The sequence below is a fragment of the Hyperolius riggenbachi genome, chromosome 2, assembly GCF_040937935.1.
Source record: "Hyperolius riggenbachi isolate aHypRig1 chromosome 2, aHypRig1.pri, whole genome shotgun sequence".
Classification (NCBI taxonomy): domain Eukaryota; kingdom Metazoa; phylum Chordata; class Amphibia; order Anura; family Hyperoliidae; genus Hyperolius; species Hyperolius riggenbachi.
In genome coordinates this window covers 304,930,839-304,948,908 of record NC_090647.1, presented here as the reverse complement: position 1 = coordinate 304,948,908, position 18,070 = coordinate 304,930,839, and the positions used below count along the sequence as shown (strand labels likewise).

Below are 18,070 nucleotides of genomic sequence, written 5' to 3'. Positions count from 1 at the left end.
TCCCCCGCAGACATCCTGTGCCCGCGCAGCCACTCACAGATGCTCCGGCCCCGCCTCCAGTTCACTTCTGGAATTTCTGACTTTAAAGTCAGAAAACCACTGCGCCTGCACGCCCGTGTCCTCGCTCCCACTGATGTCACCAGGAGCGTACAGTGCAGGTACAGACCATACTGGGCCTGCGCTGTGCGCTCTTGATGACATCAGCGGGATCGAGGACATGGCAACGCAGGCGCATTGGTTTTCTGACTTTAAAGTCAGAAATTCCAGAAGTGAACCGAAGGCGGGAACAGAGCATCGGTGAGTGGCTGCACGGGCACAGGATGTCTGCGGGGGACCATTAGAAGCCCCGGGTAAGTTCAACTCATTTTCCCCCGACCCCCCTACAGTATCCCTTTAAGCAACAGCTGAGCTCATCGTTTCCCTCTTTACTTGTCCCCCAAAAGCCGTTGCATTGTTCGTTGAACCATAGTCCCTCTTTATAGCAACAGTACATGTTGCTTGGCTGTATCAGCTTGTGCCTAGACTTTTCTCCCTAGGGACCAAGCCACAATCCCTATGGCCAACAGTTATAGTGCAAATATGCAACTTACAGGACAACTTTAGTGAGACATGGAGGCTGTCATATCTATTTCCTTTTAAACAATCCCAGTTGCCTGGCTGTCCTGCTGATCCTCTGCATCTAATACTTTCAGCCACAGACCCTGAACCAGCATGCAGCATATCAGGCGTTTCTGACATTGTCAGTTTGGACAAGATTATCTGCATGCTTGTTTCTGATCTGAACACACATAGGATTACAGTAGCAAGAACTTTTAAAATCATAAAGCGCTTAAAAAAAGCTCTTGCAGTGTGAACCAGCCCTTAGCCTTTTCAACTGCTTGTAAAAAAAAAAAAAAAAATAAGGCCCTAAATGCTGCAATCAGTGGATTTTTACAGCAAGACAAGCACCAAAAACAACGGCCAATGTGCACTATGGTGTCATTCTTATACAGGTGAAACTCAAAAAATTAGAATATTGTGTAAAAATTCATTTATTTCAGTAATTCAAACCGAAAAGGTAAAACTAATATATGAAATAGACTCATTACATGAAAAGTGAGATAATTCAACCCTTTGTTATAATTTTGGTTATGGCTTACAGCTTATGAAAACAAAAATTTCAGCCTATTAGAATAATGTGAAAATATTCTAGGCTCAAAGTGTCAGACTCTAAATGGCTAATGAACGTTTTGGAATCACTTTCATTTGCTAGTGACTTCCCAAAACGCTTTGCAATATAAGTGAATGGAGCAGATTCCACTGGTGCAAATGCAATTAGGGAAATCATAATCGCAGGAAATGCAGCATTTTGGGAGAGTTTGCACTCTAGTGTATAGGAGCAGGGAAACAAAGTGCTACCACAAATCAATAGCGATTGTACTTTGTAGTGGGTCCCAAGCCAAAGTTGTATTACTGAAATAAAATTATATTTTTATTTTTCGATGTTTAACCTGCATGCAGAATTGCAAATAAAATAAAGATTTATGTGAGCTCAATTGTCAATGATTACACAGAAACAGTTTTAGAGAGCAGTAGAGTATTTTATTATTATTTACAATACACATCCAGAATGAAAATGAAAGCTGCCGATCTGCACCAGCTTTCTAATTAGAACAGTTGTCATTAAAAGTCAACATTTAGCAGTGTCACAACACCATCAAAAATATATTTATATTTGTATAAAAATAATGTGCTAGTATGATATTCTAATAACCACAAACAAAAACTACATCCAAAGATTTGGCCAAAAAAAAGTTCTGGCAGAAACACCTAATGTATCTTAACTAGAGAATCTGCCAATTCCATGTACACCACGGGGGTGAGAATTGGTGGTAATGATGATTGGACCAAATTTAAGTATTTTATAAGCATTTTTTTTTTGTTCTCCTTACCGCCCTTTACTTCATGGAACTTTTTTTATTTGGCATTCAAAGGCCAGGCATTTACATAACTTTTTTGGTTTTAAACAGTCAATCCACACAAACGGGTTTACCTGCCATCATAGTTTAAAGACTTTGTTCACACAGCCTGTTATGTGGGCAGTGCACGTTTTACTGTACTCTTAACCGCAGTTGGTTCTGTCCCTGTAGCTTTTTTCTGTGGTTGCGAGGTGGCTCATGGGCTGCAAGGTTAAAACTATTGCTCAATCCATAGACACATAGAGTTGAGCACAGTAACTACACTATACAAGAAAAGAATATTGCATACCTCAGTTTCTTTACCACTCAATATGTGCTTCCTGTCTATACCCCACAGGTGCATGGGTTGGGTAATTTTTCTATAGGCTGCATGGGCAATTTATATTAAATACTGTCTTTTAATGCCCTTAAAACTGCCAGTGTGAACAAAGCCTTAATTCTGTTCAGCCAGCCTTGGAATGCACACTGCGAGTACACAAGCAGATAAGCAAAATAAACAGAACAAACACAAACCTACTATTACAATAAATGTTTTAAGCTTACATCTGCAGCTTCCTGAGATTTGGGCTCAACGATCAGTGAATCTGCTGTCTGATAATATCCCATTATTTACAATACTATACAAACTGCTCAGTGCCTATTACACTACTCCTAAAATATTCTTCTGCACATCAATGACAGGTCAGATTTTTTTTTTATTTTTTTACATGCTCTCAGATATTCTTGTACTTTTATCAAGTACAGCTAATACATCTTACTTGGTAATTACAGTACCTACAAACATATGCTTTTGAAAGAGGCATCTAGTTCTGCACACAGCTTAAATTCATGCCAGGCTGAGGCTGTAGCAAAGCTTCATGCCAAGATGAAAAGCTTCGGAGCGATGCAACAGTATAGACAAGCTACAGTCTTTACCGTCTGGATGGAGAAAATTGGGCTTCTATGGAAAGTTCCTTGGTTTAGGAGTTATGCTCCATTACAGTTAGAAGTCAGTGCTAGTATGCAAAGACAAGTCATCAGTGCAACCCACTGCTTCTCAATGGGAAGATTTTAGTTCTGGCTACAGAGGAAGACTTAGCGGCCTTAGGTACATGGGCATCCTAAAACTCATTGCATTGAGCGCTAGCAGCCACCAGTAGTCAAACACTTTAGGGTCCTTTCACACTACGCACGTTGCATTACAATCGTAATGGTGCGGAGAAGTTTCATCACACGTTAGAAGTGCAATGCAACACATACAGGGAAGCATACAGTATAATGAAAGTATGCTTAATGCACGTTGTCCAGTAAAGACAGCATGATGTGTTACCCTGACGGAACCCACTGTAAACACACCATAGAAAAATAATAAATTGCATGGAGTTTACACTATAGCTCTGTGAAGTCAAGTTTCAGATGCCTAGTGTAGAATACAACCCTTTGAAAGGACGAGTGAAATGAGAAGAAAATGGAGGCCGCCATATGTATTTCCTTTTAAACATTACCAGTTGCCTGGCAGCCCTGCTATTGTATTTGGCTGCAGTAGTGTCTGAATAACACCAGAAACAAGCATTTGGCTAATCTTGTCAGATCTGACAAGATCAGAAACATCTGGTCTGCTGCACGCTTGTTCGGAGTCTATGGCTAAAAGTATTAGAGGATCAGCAGGATAGCCATGCAACTGGTATTGCTTAAAAGGACATAAGTATGGCAGCCTCCAAATCCCTGTCACTTCAGTTGTCCTTTAAGCTTGTGAAAAGTATTCATTAGATACTGCTTTATAACTAGGGATGGTCTACAAGATGCCAATAAATACCCGGTTGATGATGATTTTTCTGCCACTTCTATAAAAATGTATGCATTTTTGGCAATGTACCAATCAAATGCACTAGATGCTGCATTTGACTGTTCTAATTTTAAAGGAACATACATTTTTAACAACTAAAATTAGCATCTCATTGAACATCCTGAATTTCAACCATGAATGACGTACAACTTTTGAAAATAAGTGAACCAATTGCTTTCACATACAACAGTAAAATAAAAGCCAGGGAAAAAAAATAAAATAAAGTGAAGCCCTCTTTGTGCTGTACAGTTTTAAAAGCCATTTTGCTAGTAGGCTGAAACCCATCAGTTAAGTTAGGACTCATTTCCACGGGTAGTTGTACTGTGCTCAGCAAGCAATTACCAGGCAGCAATGAGCAGTAACCAAGAAGCAGCAAGCAGTTGCCAGGCTGCAGCAAGCAGTTGTGAGAGTTATGCTGGGCATACACTGCAGGAAGGGAGGCTTATCAATCGAGTTGATAATAGCAGACATGTCCGATACCCCACCGGATTGATACTGTGCTCGATACCGGAGGGGATAACAATGCCCAGAAACGAGCGGCTCATTAGCCGCTCCAGCGGGGACAAGCAGCAATCGATCCACGCGCACGAGCTGGGATGCGCCGGCATCGTGCCGCTAGCTCGATCCGGCGCATAAGTTAATAGAGAAACGTGCCGTGTATGCCCGTTTCACTGCCAATCAGCTGCTCGTTGAAAAGTGGCCTTATGAAGGCTACCTTCCTGAATTCAGAAACAGGCAGAGGCCTCTGTAAGGTCATTGCCGTCAACCAGCTAAGCTAGTAACTGGCTAAAGATACAGTCAGGTAACATAAGAATGGTGCCTTCAGACCGTGGCACGTCTTTAGAACTTTGTTGCCTCGTTCAGTTTATCAGTTATTACATCAACCAATTATATTCTGACAGTAGCATTTTAGCGCTAAGTACATACACAACTGTACACAATACATTTTAACTATACCTTTATTTTTATAAATGCCCTTCAAAACAACATAAAAAAAATGCAACTATAAAAAGAAAAAATTATGCTTCAAATATTACTTTAAAAATGTTTACTGTTGCAGGGTAATTTTAAAGTGCACATTTTCCTTTCATAATTGCATTTCTATAAAATGCAAAAAATAAAATAAAAAATTAAAAAAAAATTATGAACTAGGGTTTTAACGCACTCTTATAATAGAAACATATTGGCATTTATAATACAAGACATAACACCAGGCAACATCTGAAATCCTTAATAAAATTCACGTTTGAGCACTTTCTTATGACCACAGAGCACACAAATATATCTGGTGTGTTGAAGTGTTGCAAGAAACAGAAGGGGAAAAAACAAAACACAATATGAATGAAATAAGTATGTATTTATATAATAAATGTATATACATCAATACCGTCTTTAACAGACAATGTTAAAGTCCATATCTTTATAAGTTCAATGTTTTAAGTTATCAGTTGAACTAATGACAGAGTTTCATTAGAAAAAGCACTCTAGATTGAAAGGTCATTGTGCTGTGATGCTTTAGTCTGCAGCTTGCTCGCTGCCGGGGCTCTCCACTCCTTCATCCTCGTCATCCTCATCATCTTTTTTGTCCACTTCTGAAGTATCTGAAAACTCATGTAGAACCACATACTCTCTGCTGCTGAATCCAAACTTCAGTACATCTTTTTCTTTTAGTTCATAGTACCGATTAGATTCAATTCTTTGGTTGTTTAAGTAAGTGCCATTGCCAGATCCAAGGTCAATGATGTAAGGTCTAACGCGCCTTCCTGGTGTCCCATCAGCACGTGTGAAGGCAACCATCCTGAAGACAAAAAAATATTCTATTATTAATAAAAAAAAAAAAAAAAAAAAAATTAATTAGAGGGTGGAGAAACACTTTAAACTAGGAAGCAGTAACATGCAGACCCCTGTATACTTAGTTGAAGAGAGATTTAGCAGCAGCGGCAGCTCCACAGCTTGTGATCGGTTTCAGGCTGAAATCGATTCACAATCTGTTTGCAGTAAAGGTGGCCATACGATCCCTCTCTGATCAGATTCGATCAGAGAGGGATCTATCTGTTGGTCGAATCTGATGGCAAATCGACCAGTGTATGGCCACCTTTAAGGGGAGTGAATAGTATGGGAAAGACGATGGAATGAGAGGGTAATAGAAAATAATGGGAGGGTAATAGTAATGCCTCTTCATATCTGAATATTTTACTTTAGCCATAATCACATTTTCAAGGAGTGATTAGAGAGACCTGCAAGAATGAGGAGAGGGATGGTCAATGCACAAAGATCCAGCATGAATATACCTTCGTACTTAGGTAGCTTTACCTCGGTTCAGGTGTGCTTAATGAAGGAAAGGGCAGACAGACACAAGAATTAAAGGACAACTGAAGCACGAGGGATATGGAGGTTGCCATACACATTTCCTTTTAAGCAATACCAATTACCTGGCTATCCTACTGATTCGTTGCCTCTAATACTTCTAGCTATAGACACTGAACAAGCATTCAGCAGATCAGGTGTTTCTGACATTGTCAGATCTGACAAGATTAGCTGCATGCTTGTTTCTGGTGTGATTCAGACACTAATGCAGCCAAATAGACCAGCAGGGCTGCCAGGCAACTGGTATTGTTCAAAGGGAAATAAATATGGCAGTCTCCATATACCCCTCACTTCAGTTGTCCTTTAGGACTCGGGCCAGAGTCTCACTTCATAAAACGATGGACACAGACTATACTTTCTCCTTGCTATGTTATGCAGGTTTTTGTTTAGGTTTTCAAGATATCAAAGAAACATCAAGATTTTCTAAAAGCCTGTATTAAAGTAGACAGTGAATTGGTCACAGTGCAAGAATCTGATCACAGCCTTTCTACAATGACAGTCAGCACATCATGGATGATACTTCTATACATCTGTACAAGATATACAGTATATTCTGGCATATAAGACTACTTTTTAACCCTTGAAAATCATCAGAAAAGTCAGGGGTCATCTTATACGTGGGGTGTCATTGATGCCGGGTGACACACCCTATGCTGTTACCGACAGGTGCACATGTGCGAGATCTGAGAGGCAGAGAAGGTGGTAAATAGGATACAAGGGTGGGCCAGAAGGGTGAAAGAGGCGTGTTCTATGGGCACAGCGCAATCTATTCTGATAAACAGGTAGACAAGGAGAGCTGACCAATACACTGAGGGAGAGTTGACCAATCTATTATAGTATATCTATATCTAGTATATACTGTTATATACTAGGCACCACATACAGTACAGGACCAGTATCTGTTCATACATAGCACCAGTATATGATTTTTTAAAAATTTTTATTTGGTGTGCATTGGAAGTCTTATACGGCGAGTATATCCCAAACTATATTTTAACTGAAAAAGTTGAGTGGTTGTCTTATACGCCAGAATATACGGTAGTTTAGATCTAAGAAAAAGTATACCTGTACAAGAATGTAGAGGGGGGGAAAAAAAAAAAAAAGCGTACGCAAGACAATACAAATTATAGAAAAGATAGAATATCAATCTGCACACAGCCACTACTAGCTTCAGTGTTCTCCCCAGGCTCTTTTAGCCGGGTGCTCCACCCGGCTAGATTTGGTGACCACCCGGCTGTCATTGGTTCACCTCCTCACCACCTCCTATGCTGTAAGCAGAGTTGCCCTACATTTTCATCTCTACCAACCCAGCTGCTTTTTCATGCCACCCGGCTACTATTTCATGCCACCCGGCTGGAAAATAATTTTGGGGAGAACACTGTAGCTTGATACCACCCCTACAATACTGCAAAGCACACCACCCTGTTTGAACAATAAGGACCTTTCCACACCGCATTGCAGTACAATGCTATTCCTATGGGGCCTCCGCACCAAGTGTGGTACGGTGGGTTCCAAGGCAGTAATGCACAACAAGCTGTGTATTAACCGGGTAACATGTGCGTTTACAGTTGCAGTGAGGTATAATTACTTTGTGCTGCATGCATCACTGTATAGTCGCACTGCAATAGCAACATGTGCTGCAAATTTTTGGATACTTTGCGTTGCTTTTTGAATGCAACACAACTGACTTGGTGTGAAAGGACCCTAAAAGAATGGTCTTTTCCAATAAAGTTCTGGTTGATATAACAATCAAAAATCAACTGAGAGGTCTCTTGATATTAACAGATTTTTGTTTTTAATCAAATTGAATGTCTAATATATTAAATCCATCACTACAGTAAGCAGAAACTTCACTTTTTTGTAAATAATCCCTGTAAAAAATAAATAAAATAACATTTAAACATTATAATGCTATTCTTACCGATACTGCAGGACAGCATGTTGCTTGGAGCAGGATGGATGATCAATTGGTATGTCAGCAATACGCCTCTGTCTGCCCAGGAGGTAAGCACTTTGCCTGTGAATGTACATGACTGGGAGGGCTTCATCATTCTTAAATGGGTACAGACGCCATCGCTTCTTAGGAATACGGGATTCTGGAGGTTCACTGTACTTTATTACAACTCCTCTGAAAGTATTTGTGTCCTCAAGTAATGCTCCAGAAAGTTCAAAGTTGGGTTTTTCTTTTTCTTTTTTATCTTGCCCCTGGCTATCATCATTACTACCTTCTTGATTTTCTGTCTCTTCTGACCGTTCTTCCCTCTGGCGTCTTTCCCTTCTCCTCTCATTGTGGAACTCCCTTTCTGCCCTCTGATCTCTTAAGTTTTGCTCCTCACGGTCTCTCTCTCTGTGCCGGGAGTAGTCATTACGACCTCGGTCCACTTGGTCTCTGTGTCTGTTTCTTCTGTCGTCTTTTTCCGATCTCTCTCTGCGTTGTGTGTCATGAGCTCTGTGAGGGCGCTCTTCTTTTTCCTTTGGAGATAAAATGGGTACAATTTACAAAGTCAAATTGCAGTACATATCCATAACAGTATAATCATAACTTAAAAATCTGATTAAAGAGTATAAAGATTGTAATTTGAAGAGCGTCATATGTCTGGAGCTCGCCCCCCCACCCCCCTCGCAAAACCAAGGTGGTGATTTATTATAAAGTGTTGCCAAAGCATTGTGACCACCCCTACCTGCATTGGTGGCCCTCAGCAGCCACAGCCACATAGATGGTTGCCGAGCTGGGGGGGGGGGGGGGGGCAAAGAGCATCTGAGATACTTTGGGCTGCTGAAGGGGACGAAGTTTCAGACATGATGATTTAAAAGTGATTGGTTGAGTAATTAACCCTAACCATTGCCAATCCTTTTAGTACTTATCACAGATGTTTACACATTGATGGCTCTTCCATACTCGGATTTTACAGCCTTAGTCCCTTTAAGAAAACATTTACAGCAGGACTAAAGGACAACTCACAGATGTGATAAATTATAGTACACCGTCAGTTATTGTAATTAATCCTTCAGTACTAATTTCTCCTTGTTTAAACCACTTAAGGACCACATGCTTTACCCCCTTCCCCCCTAGTGACCAGGCTATTTTTTTACAAATTTCGGCCACTGCAGCTTTAAGGTGACCCCCCCCCCCTTTTCTGCCCACCAACGGAGCCTTTTGTTGGTGGGGTCTGATCCCCGCCGCCATGATTATTTATTTTGTAAATAAATTTCACTTTTTTTTCCCTCAGAAAGCCTGCCCTCCCTCCCCCGCCAGCCAATCACCACGATCGGCTGTCTTAGACATCAGCCTATGACAGTCGATCACTCCTGTGGGTCCCAGCCGTGTCACACGGCTGTCCCCAGTACAGCGCTGCCATAGATCGCAGCGCTATACAGTGTAAATAAATGGCGGTTTCACCGTATTACAGTCTCCTAGCGGCGATCACCGCTGGAAGACTGATGAAGAAGCGGAGTTCCGTCATTCAAGCTGAGATGCGCATGTGATCTCCTGCAAAACCCAGTCCCAGGACTTCATGCCAACTGGCTTTGAGCTGCCCTGGGGCTGCCGCTGCGTCCCCGCCAATTGGCGGAGTGGTCGCCTAGTAGTTAAAGTAGATTTTGAAAATGTTATGCAATTCTCCCTCTCCTGAAATACTGACTCTTAATATTGTTTCTGTAAGCTCAATTGACTGCTTGCCCAGCACAGCAAATATGAGGTAGAGAAAATGTCTACAGTAGATACACACTTATACAGCAATCTGAGGGTCAGAATTTTAAGATAACATTTTTAAAAAAATTGTAAAAATGTAAAGCCTACTAGATTTAAAGTAAACCTGAAGGGAAAACAAATATATAAATGTGTGTGTTTATGTATCTCTATGATTTATAAGCTCTTCAGATACCCCCAGGCTTCTTAATGCACCTGTCCTCCCCTCCATCTTGCCTCACCCTCATTTGAAACTCTGATAGTATTTCCAGGGCACATGCACAGTCCATGCACATGTCCTCTACATAAATGCTCCCTCATGTCTGTGTGTAGCAGCTGTTGCTGGGAGCCTCCTAGTCATACCCAGCAATCTCTCGACCACAGCTGCCATGCCTGGCCAGGCAGGTGCATGATCCAGAAGACCGTGCGGAGTGTTAGGGCTGGTTCAGACGGGCGTTTTTGTGGCGTTTAACGCAGAGTTTCAGACGCAGCGTTTTTTGGGATCTACTGCCATCCCATGCAAGTGAATGGGAGCGTTTAGAGCTGGCTTTTGCAGGCTTTCATGAAAGCCTGGCAGTAGATCCCAGCATTGCGTCTAGTCTCAAAAGCAACATGCTGCTTTCAGAGGCAGTAAACGCGAGGAAACAATAGCAGAGACCAGAACTGCTAGCCTTGAACGCTTTTCAAAAGCTTTCAAAAGCTAGCTTTTAAACGCTGGCGTTTAAACGCAATGCCAAGCAAAAGCTCAGCAGACGCTCGTGTGAACCAGCCCTTAAGTGCATGTGTCTGGCTCCGAACGAAGCCAGGACACAGTCGGAACAAAGAATGGTGGCGACAGTGGCAAGGCAAGCCTGGGTGCAATAAGGAGTCTAGAGGTAATACTACTTTCAGCCTTCATGTGATTATGTTAACGAACAGGTATCTATGCTCTATTTCTGAGGTAAAAAAAAAAAAAAAATGGCATGAAAGTACATTCCTCCGGGTTTCGCTTCACTTCAGTTTAAAACTGAAGATTGGTGTTTTTCTTTTAAGCTTACCTGCTTAATTTTTACAAGCATGGGAGGTGGACTTCTGCTGTCACTTCTGTGTCTCTTCCTTGGCGACTTGCTTCTTCTGGCATATTCATTTTTCCTTTTCACTGGTGACCTGATTGTATGGGGAAAAAAAAAAATAGATTTACGATGTATTTTTTTTTTTTTTTTTTTTAAACTCAGCACACAGACCCAAATTCATGAGTGATCAGTTACATGGGGCATTAGCAATACTCATTTCATGCCATACCCCTGAACTGAATTGTGTGATCATCATAGTTTGGTAGGAGCTGAATATGCACAATTATGCCTTTTTCTTTCCCTCCCTCACCATTAAACGACTGTTGCTGAGCTTGCTATTTAATTATCCTTCTCATAACACATTCATACACATATACACCGACACCATCCTGCACATACCCCTCTCCCTTCTCCAGCCTCTCTCTTCAAGGTGGCCTAACTGAGGTTGGTTGTAAGGCTTCCCCACACTTCTTCGGATCTAACAGCACATCCCAAATCCTCATTCTTACACAATTCATCCATCTTAACAAACCTAATTCTAAAAGAATTTAACTATTGGGCACCACCACCACATATGTAGAGTACCTCCGTCCCCCTGTCCACACCTCCAGCACATCACCCTGCGATTTGCAAACTTGCTAACACGGAGTGGTGTGACATACCATCTACCAATCGTTTTAAATTGTATCAATTGCAACCTTGGATCCCGAATTTTAAAGGTGTTTGCCCATATTTGTGACCATAACCCCTCCAGACTTGACCCCAGCTCATTTTCCCATTTCCTGCAGTACACAGGAAGATTCGGGCCACACTCTGCAGTGCAGATATCTGAGTATAGACTAGAGAGTTGTTCATTTTTCTTCCCAGATAAAGATGTTTCTCAAAGTTATTCAATTCCATTCTCTGGGCAAACCGCGAAGTCGATTTACAATGAAGATTAAAAAAATGTAAATCATAAATCCTGAAAAAAAATCTGAATACTGGCAAATGTGTAAGCATATAAATTAGCAACACAGAAAGGATATGAGGACTACAAAAACGGGCCAATCACTGACAAACCTGGACTCATAGGAACACAGAGGTCATCATATTGATGATATGTTTTAGGGTACGTTTCCACTAGAAGCATGCAAATTCGGCTGCTACTTTTCTGAAGCATAATCGCAAGCAAATGCAAACCCGCATAAGAATGTGTCCAATTTTTTTTTTACGTGCAAATTTGCATACATAATCACTAGGGTTTTTTGTGCCTGCTGACATGTGAAAACATGAAAAGAACAAATGTGAAAATGAATGAATGAAAGTCACATGCAGCGACCAGAAAATTGTGGCACTCCCATGCAGATTATTAATGGATGGGAATTTCGTATCAAATATAAGCAGGCCCATTTAAACGCATTGCTATGCAAATTTGTGTGCGGTAAATCCACACGAATTTGTATCTAGTGGAATCGCACGATTCAAAATTTGATTTGTCTTGGAGTTGTATTAATCTTTTGGCTTCAGCCTTGTCTGCAAGAGGCATGCGGCTAGTGAAGTCAGGGCATTGAATGCGAATTTTCAGTCGGTTATTCAGAATGTGTTAGAAGGAGAATCATTTTTAAACCGTAAAATATGAAAGACATGTTTCTTTTTAAAGTGAACCTCCAGACTAAAAATCTACTCAGCAGAACTTAAAAGGCTTGGTGTTTCTCTAACAGTTTCACAGCATCAGAACTTTGTTTTTCTTACCGAAGTCTTTACACAAATACAGCTACTACAACAGGTCAGCAATCTAAGTGGCTAGCTGTAAAAAATTACAAATTGTGTTTCCTCATTGAAGTGTACCTGAGAAAATAAAATACAATTTAAAAGCATTTATACTTACCTGAGGCTTCCTTCAGCCCTTTTTTAGGCTGTGGACTCATTGCTGTCCTCTCAAGACACTCTGACCCTCCACTGGCCAGCCCTGTCTCCTCCAGTCAACATGCACAGTGCGTGCCGACTGAGAAGACTGGAGAAGTAGACTGGAGGGGCCTGAAAGAAGCCCCAGGTAAGTATAAATGCTTTCAAAGTGTTTTTCTTTAAAGCGGGAGTGGCACCATAAAAATCAGATTTCAACAGCAACTGGTCTGAGTGTATTAAGTGATAAATATGCTAATCCTGCATTCAAAACTTTTTCTGTTATGATTTGGAGTTATCACATACTCAAAGAGCACTGGCCCATTAGTAGTCAGTGCCAAACAGTTGCATGCTGGGGGTTCTTTTATCTAGAATATATTCCTCCTTGTAACGATCGGTGTAACACAGAGAGGGTCTGATTACCGGTGAACTGCAGTATCACCGAGAATACAGAATATACCTAATTATTGGTGATCTGCAGTATCACCGATAATCAGATATATCTACTAACCTCTGGACACCTGAGATAACAAGTGAGTGTTAGATGCAACAGTATACTCTGAGTACTGCACTGAAGTATGTTCCTTCCGATGGCCTAGACTCTCCCGGGGGAGGAGCTAGGCTGAGAGTAGGAAGGACAGAGCGTGAGTGACACCAGTGAGAGGGTGTCACTAACAGGTCTGGGAACTGCCTCTAACAGTAAGGCCAGTTCTCGAGGTCGGGCAAGCCAGGTCGTTAACACACAGACAGATAAAGTACAGATTCAGGAGACCGATACGGAATCCAATTAACAGGCAGGGTATGGCAACGGAGTATCAGAATAGCAAGGTACAGAATCAGGAGGCAAATACAGAGTCCAGGAACGAGCAGAGTTTGGCAACAGGATATCAGAAATAGCAAGGTACAGAATCAGAGTTTAGAGGAATAGTCAGGCAGGCAGAAGGTCATAACAAATAATACAGTTCAATATTCCTAATGCTAAGGTGTGAGTTCCTTGATCAACAACACCTTTGGAAACTATGCTAGAACACAGATACAGACAAGGTCTGAGTGCTACCACGTAGTGATCGCAACGGCAGACAACCAGCGAATGACCAGCATCCAGTATATATACCTAAGCGCTCTCCAGCGCCTCCCCTAAGTGCTGGACCAATGGAAGGTGGTGAAAATGTCAGCTGACCCGTTTGGTCAGCCGACTCTTCTCTGGCTGTCATATAAGCTCTGCCTCTCAGCGCGCGCGCGTCCTTCTGAACCTGTGTGGACTAGCAGTCCCAGCCACACCAGACATGTCTTGCAATGTATCTGCTGATTCGGGCGCGGGGGCCGCCGCCCCGCTCTCCAAGCAAGCGGCAGCTTCCCCGCGTCCAACCACAATGTCAGTAGTATTGCTATGCGCGCAATCCGCTGCATCCAACGCGGACTCCACCGCTCTGCCCATGCGGCGGTTTCTTCGCGTTGTGCCGCCACGTTAGACGCGGAAACAGCCGCCTCACTCTGAGCACTTGCGGTGGCTTTTCCGCGTTTCCTCACACTCCTCTTCCATTTATTTCCCTGCCAGCTGCTTATCTGAAACCTGATCCTCTGCTCACTTGTGTTTACAAGCAAAGCTGAGGTGACTCAGCAATTGGAGGAGAAAAGAAAAAAAAGTAAAGGGCAGAAATTAAATCACGAGTTAGCCTTTACTGTGGGCAAAAGACATGGCCCCCACCAGGAACAGAATTCTCTTCATTTACTATATAACATTCACTGAAATCAAAACGTGGACAGTACAATACATGCATTATGTAAGTAGATCAAGTATTTATCTACTTATATATGTTTTTTCCCCCTGGCATAGTATGGCTAATCCTACTGCTTTAAGCAGTACTGTCATATTTGTGTACATGGTAAAGCTGCCCATTAACAGTACAATATATCATCAGATGTGATCACTCACATTGAATTGTGGGATCATAAGTAATCAGAAGGTACTTATTGAATGTTCCAATAACCAGTTTCAAAAACGGAGACTGCACACAAAGGGCTTTAGCGACAAGCTGTATTAGTGAGCATGCAGAGGCACATACACATCTGCATGCTCACTAATACAGCTTGTCGCTAAAGCCCTTTGTGTGCAGTCTCCGTTTTTGAAATTGTACTTCAGTGGAGCAGGAGTGGTGTACCTGCAGGAGAAGTGCAGCAGCACCACCACCACCACAGATTGTGATCGTTTTCAGGCTGAAATCGATTCACAATCTGTTTGCAGTAAAGGCAGCCATACGATCCCTCTCTGATCAGATTCAATCAGAGAGGGATCTATCTGTTGGTCGAATCTGATGGCAAATCGACCAGTGTATGGCTACCTTTAGCCCTTCTGAGGGACAGTTAAGTGATAAGACAATATACTCTGTAAAACACTGCGAACATGCCAGCACTATATAAATACTAAACAATAGTCGATATGGTCATACATCGTCTGATGTACAACTGTACTGCTCTGTCTGCTGGCCTCTATGCTCACAGGCCGAGAAAGCCGTCAGGCAAGATATTCAGTCACAGTTGATGTCATCTGTACATTTATCTTAGTAGCAACATTAAAAAATAGAGCAGGAAGGCAACTGAAAACATGACAGCCATACAGTAGTAGTAGTAGTAGGGTGGCAGGATATTATGAAAGAAATAGTAACTGTAATCAGCTACTGGAATGAAGCCTGGCCACATGAAAAGTAGCACTATCCTAATAAGCGAGATCAGACATACATACACTTCAAAATAAAAAACAGGATGTTTATGTTGCTCAATCAAGAACAATGACACTTAATAACGTCACACAATGTCCCCGCCCTGCCCGACTCACCTGCTTCTACCGCGGTGCTGCCGGGGCGGGGATTCTCCTCCGCTGATGTCAGATGGAGAGCTCTGCCGAGCCCGGTGATGTCCTGCCGGACTCTTCCTTCTTCTCTTCTCAGACTCCATCTCCGGGCTGTACTGCTTCTTTCTGCGCTGCCTCTCCTCCTTCATCCTTCTTTGACAATAACAACACCGACCGAGAACAGCACCACGTCTGTAAGAGCAGCCAATGGGCTCCGGATGTTCTAGCCGGGGACTCACACTTCTTCCTGTTTCCGGTGACGGAGTTCCGTTGAAGTAGCTGCTTGTGTGAAGCTTGTGGCTGGCTTCTCTGCAGCTGTAACTACGCGTGGCTGCTGACGTAAGTGGCACGCGGACACCTTACACAACACCGCATCACCGGGCGTGTTTTACATACAGCTGTCTCTATATCAAACTATACAGTAGACTTGCAAGAGTTTCTGTCCTCAGCTTCCTTTTAATTACAACACTAATTGCCATTAACACATGACTAACCTCAATATGTAATGTAAATCGAAACTGGGTGGAGATAGAATTCGTGATACTAACCTTTTTATTTCCATTATAATAATTGGGACTGTATATTTTTGCAGATGTCTCGCAGATATTGTTCATATAACGTTTGGAATAACATCTGGTAACCTATACGTTATAGCAGGTGCAAACCTGAATTACAATACAGAACTGAACATGATCATATCAAGCAACTTCTAGATTATTATCATTATTATGTATTTATCACTAGGTTACAGACGATGACCGTTGGCCAAAGGGAGCAGCTCAGTGAGGGAGGAAAAGGCTAATGCGGACTAGGGTCACACCATACATTATACAGTATTTATTCATCATACAGTATACTATGCAATGATGTGTTGTATTAATTACAGGTAGTGGCTATTCAAAGGGAACGGTTTATGAGAGGGATATGGAGGCTGACATTTAATTTTAAAGAATACCAGTTTCCTGGCTGTCCTGCTGATCCGCTACCTACATTTAGCCACAGACCCTGTAAAAGCATGCAGATCAGGTGCTCTGACTGAAGTGTGACTGCATTAGCTGCATGCTTGTTTCAGGTGCGTGATTCAGACACTACTGATGCCAGAGAGAACAGCAGGACAGCCAGGCAACTGGTTTAAAGGGAAATAAATATGGCATACAATCTGGTACGTCAGACAACACTTCTGATTTTAGTTTTTCTGGGTTGTGCCATGAAAATGATGAGTTACTGGATGGGCGTTCACCTTCCAGCAAGCTGGGCACATGAAATCTATACCTACCCTAGACAGAAAATGAATAACAAATTCCAAGGCACAAAAGGGTGAGAGAGTCCTGCCCTTGCAAGCTTACAATCAGCATTCAGTTGTACAGATGCATGAAGGCTAGTGATGCTTACTGTTATGAGGAATGATGTGTGCCACATGACCAATTAGTATGGAGTGGGTGGGTGTGGGGAAAACAATGCACTCAAGCAAGATTGGGAGTCATATATTGCTAAAGATCCGGCATGCAGGATCTTTAGGAGATCTCTGGGGGTTTCCATACACATGCCAGATTTACTCCCTAGGTGGTATTTGTCGGTTGCCTCAGCCGAGTTCCACCTAGTCTAGTATCTGTATGTGACTTAAAGGAATACTATCGATTCACATATTTTTTTCAATTGACACAGGAATTGTTTGGGAAGTGCTGCTAAGTACTGGTGTATACATTTTAGTAGCAACTTCTTTGTTTACTGTTATCAAAATACATTCAAACTTTACTGACGCCAAAACTGACGGCTGACTGAGCCATGAGGAGAGGGGAAATTCCCCTCACACTTGATCAGTTAACTCTATGGGCTCTATTCACTAAGAGGAAAAAACACCGCAAAATTTTACCGCTATATTTCCGCCAGCGGGAAACTCCGCATTTTTTCCACATTCACTAATATTTTCCGCATGGGGGAAAAAAGATGCTGAAACAGCCATTATTCATGCGGGAATCATGCGGTAAAAAGGTCGCATGAAAAAGTGTTTAAAAAAAAAATTAAAGTCCAGCAAGCACAGCCCTTAAGCCTCCAGGCTTCATTAAAGTCAATGGGATGCGGAATATATCGCCTACTATTTGTAGGTGATAAAAAAATCGGTAAATAACGACGAAATGATGCGCCTGAACATTTTTGAGAATTGATTTTTTATTGCGGAAAATACCGACTTTTGCGGAAATTTTTCCTCAGGCGGAAAAAACATGCGGAACATTTTGAGAATGTCAACTTGACGGTGTTTTGGTCGCAGACTTCCCGCATGTACTTTACCGCATGCAGGAAGTCTTTGAGAATAGAGCCCTATGTGTAACTCTGTGTGTGACAGAGAAGAGAGCTCCCAACACATGCAGCTCCTGTGTTTCTGTCTGACATGTCTGAAGAGAGCAGAGGAAATGTAACTAATTGTCACAGCTTTTTCATACTGTTTTT

The 18,070-nt window shown here is 42.0% G+C and overlaps 2 protein-coding genes across 5 annotated transcripts in view; one reads left to right on the top strand and one right to left on the bottom strand.

Annotated features, from left to right (window-relative positions):
• Positions 1–1,559: 1,559 nt before the first annotated feature.
• Positions 1,560–15,907, bottom strand: SNIP1 (Smad nuclear interacting protein 1). The gene is made up of 4 exons (XM_068269046.1): positions 15,608–15,907; positions 10,876–10,984; positions 8,072–8,622; positions 1,560–5,581 (listed from the first exon to the last, which is right to left on the bottom strand). Exons 1-4 carry the CDS (start codon positions 15,769–15,771, stop codon positions 5,299–5,301), a joined length of 1,107 nt encoding a protein of 368 aa, XP_068125147.1. The 5' UTR covers positions 15,772–15,907; the 3' UTR covers positions 1,560–5,298.
• AIRIM (AFG2 interacting ribosome maturation factor) overlaps positions 15,794–18,070 on the top strand; it is a 30,121-nt gene continuing 27,844 nt past the window's right edge. The window contains exons 1-2 of one of the 4 annotated variants that reach the window (XM_068269047.1): positions 16,240–16,258; positions 16,367–16,455. In XM_068269047.1, the coding sequence (XP_068125148.1) occupies positions 16,424–16,455 (32 nt within the window). In that variant the 5' untranslated portion in view covers positions 16,240–16,258; positions 16,367–16,423. The other 3 variants (XM_068269048.1, XM_068269049.1, XM_068269050.1) reach the window with 3 other exon arrangements.

Bases quoted from the DNA above. Each gene is read 5' to 3' on its own strand.
- SNIP1 (XM_068269046.1), bottom strand. From the start codon at position 15,771: ATGAAGGAGGAGAGGCAGCGCAGAAAGAAGCAGTACAGCCCGGAGATG. The intron at 10,985-15,607 runs GTGAGTCGGGCA...CCATACAATCAG, and splicing joins CAGCACCGCGGTAGAAGCAG to GTCACCAGTGAAAAGGAAAA. The intron at 8,623-10,875 runs GTAAGCTTAAAA...TTATCTCCAAAG, and splicing joins TGCTTGTAAAAATTAAGCAG to GAAAAAGAAGAGCGCCCTCA.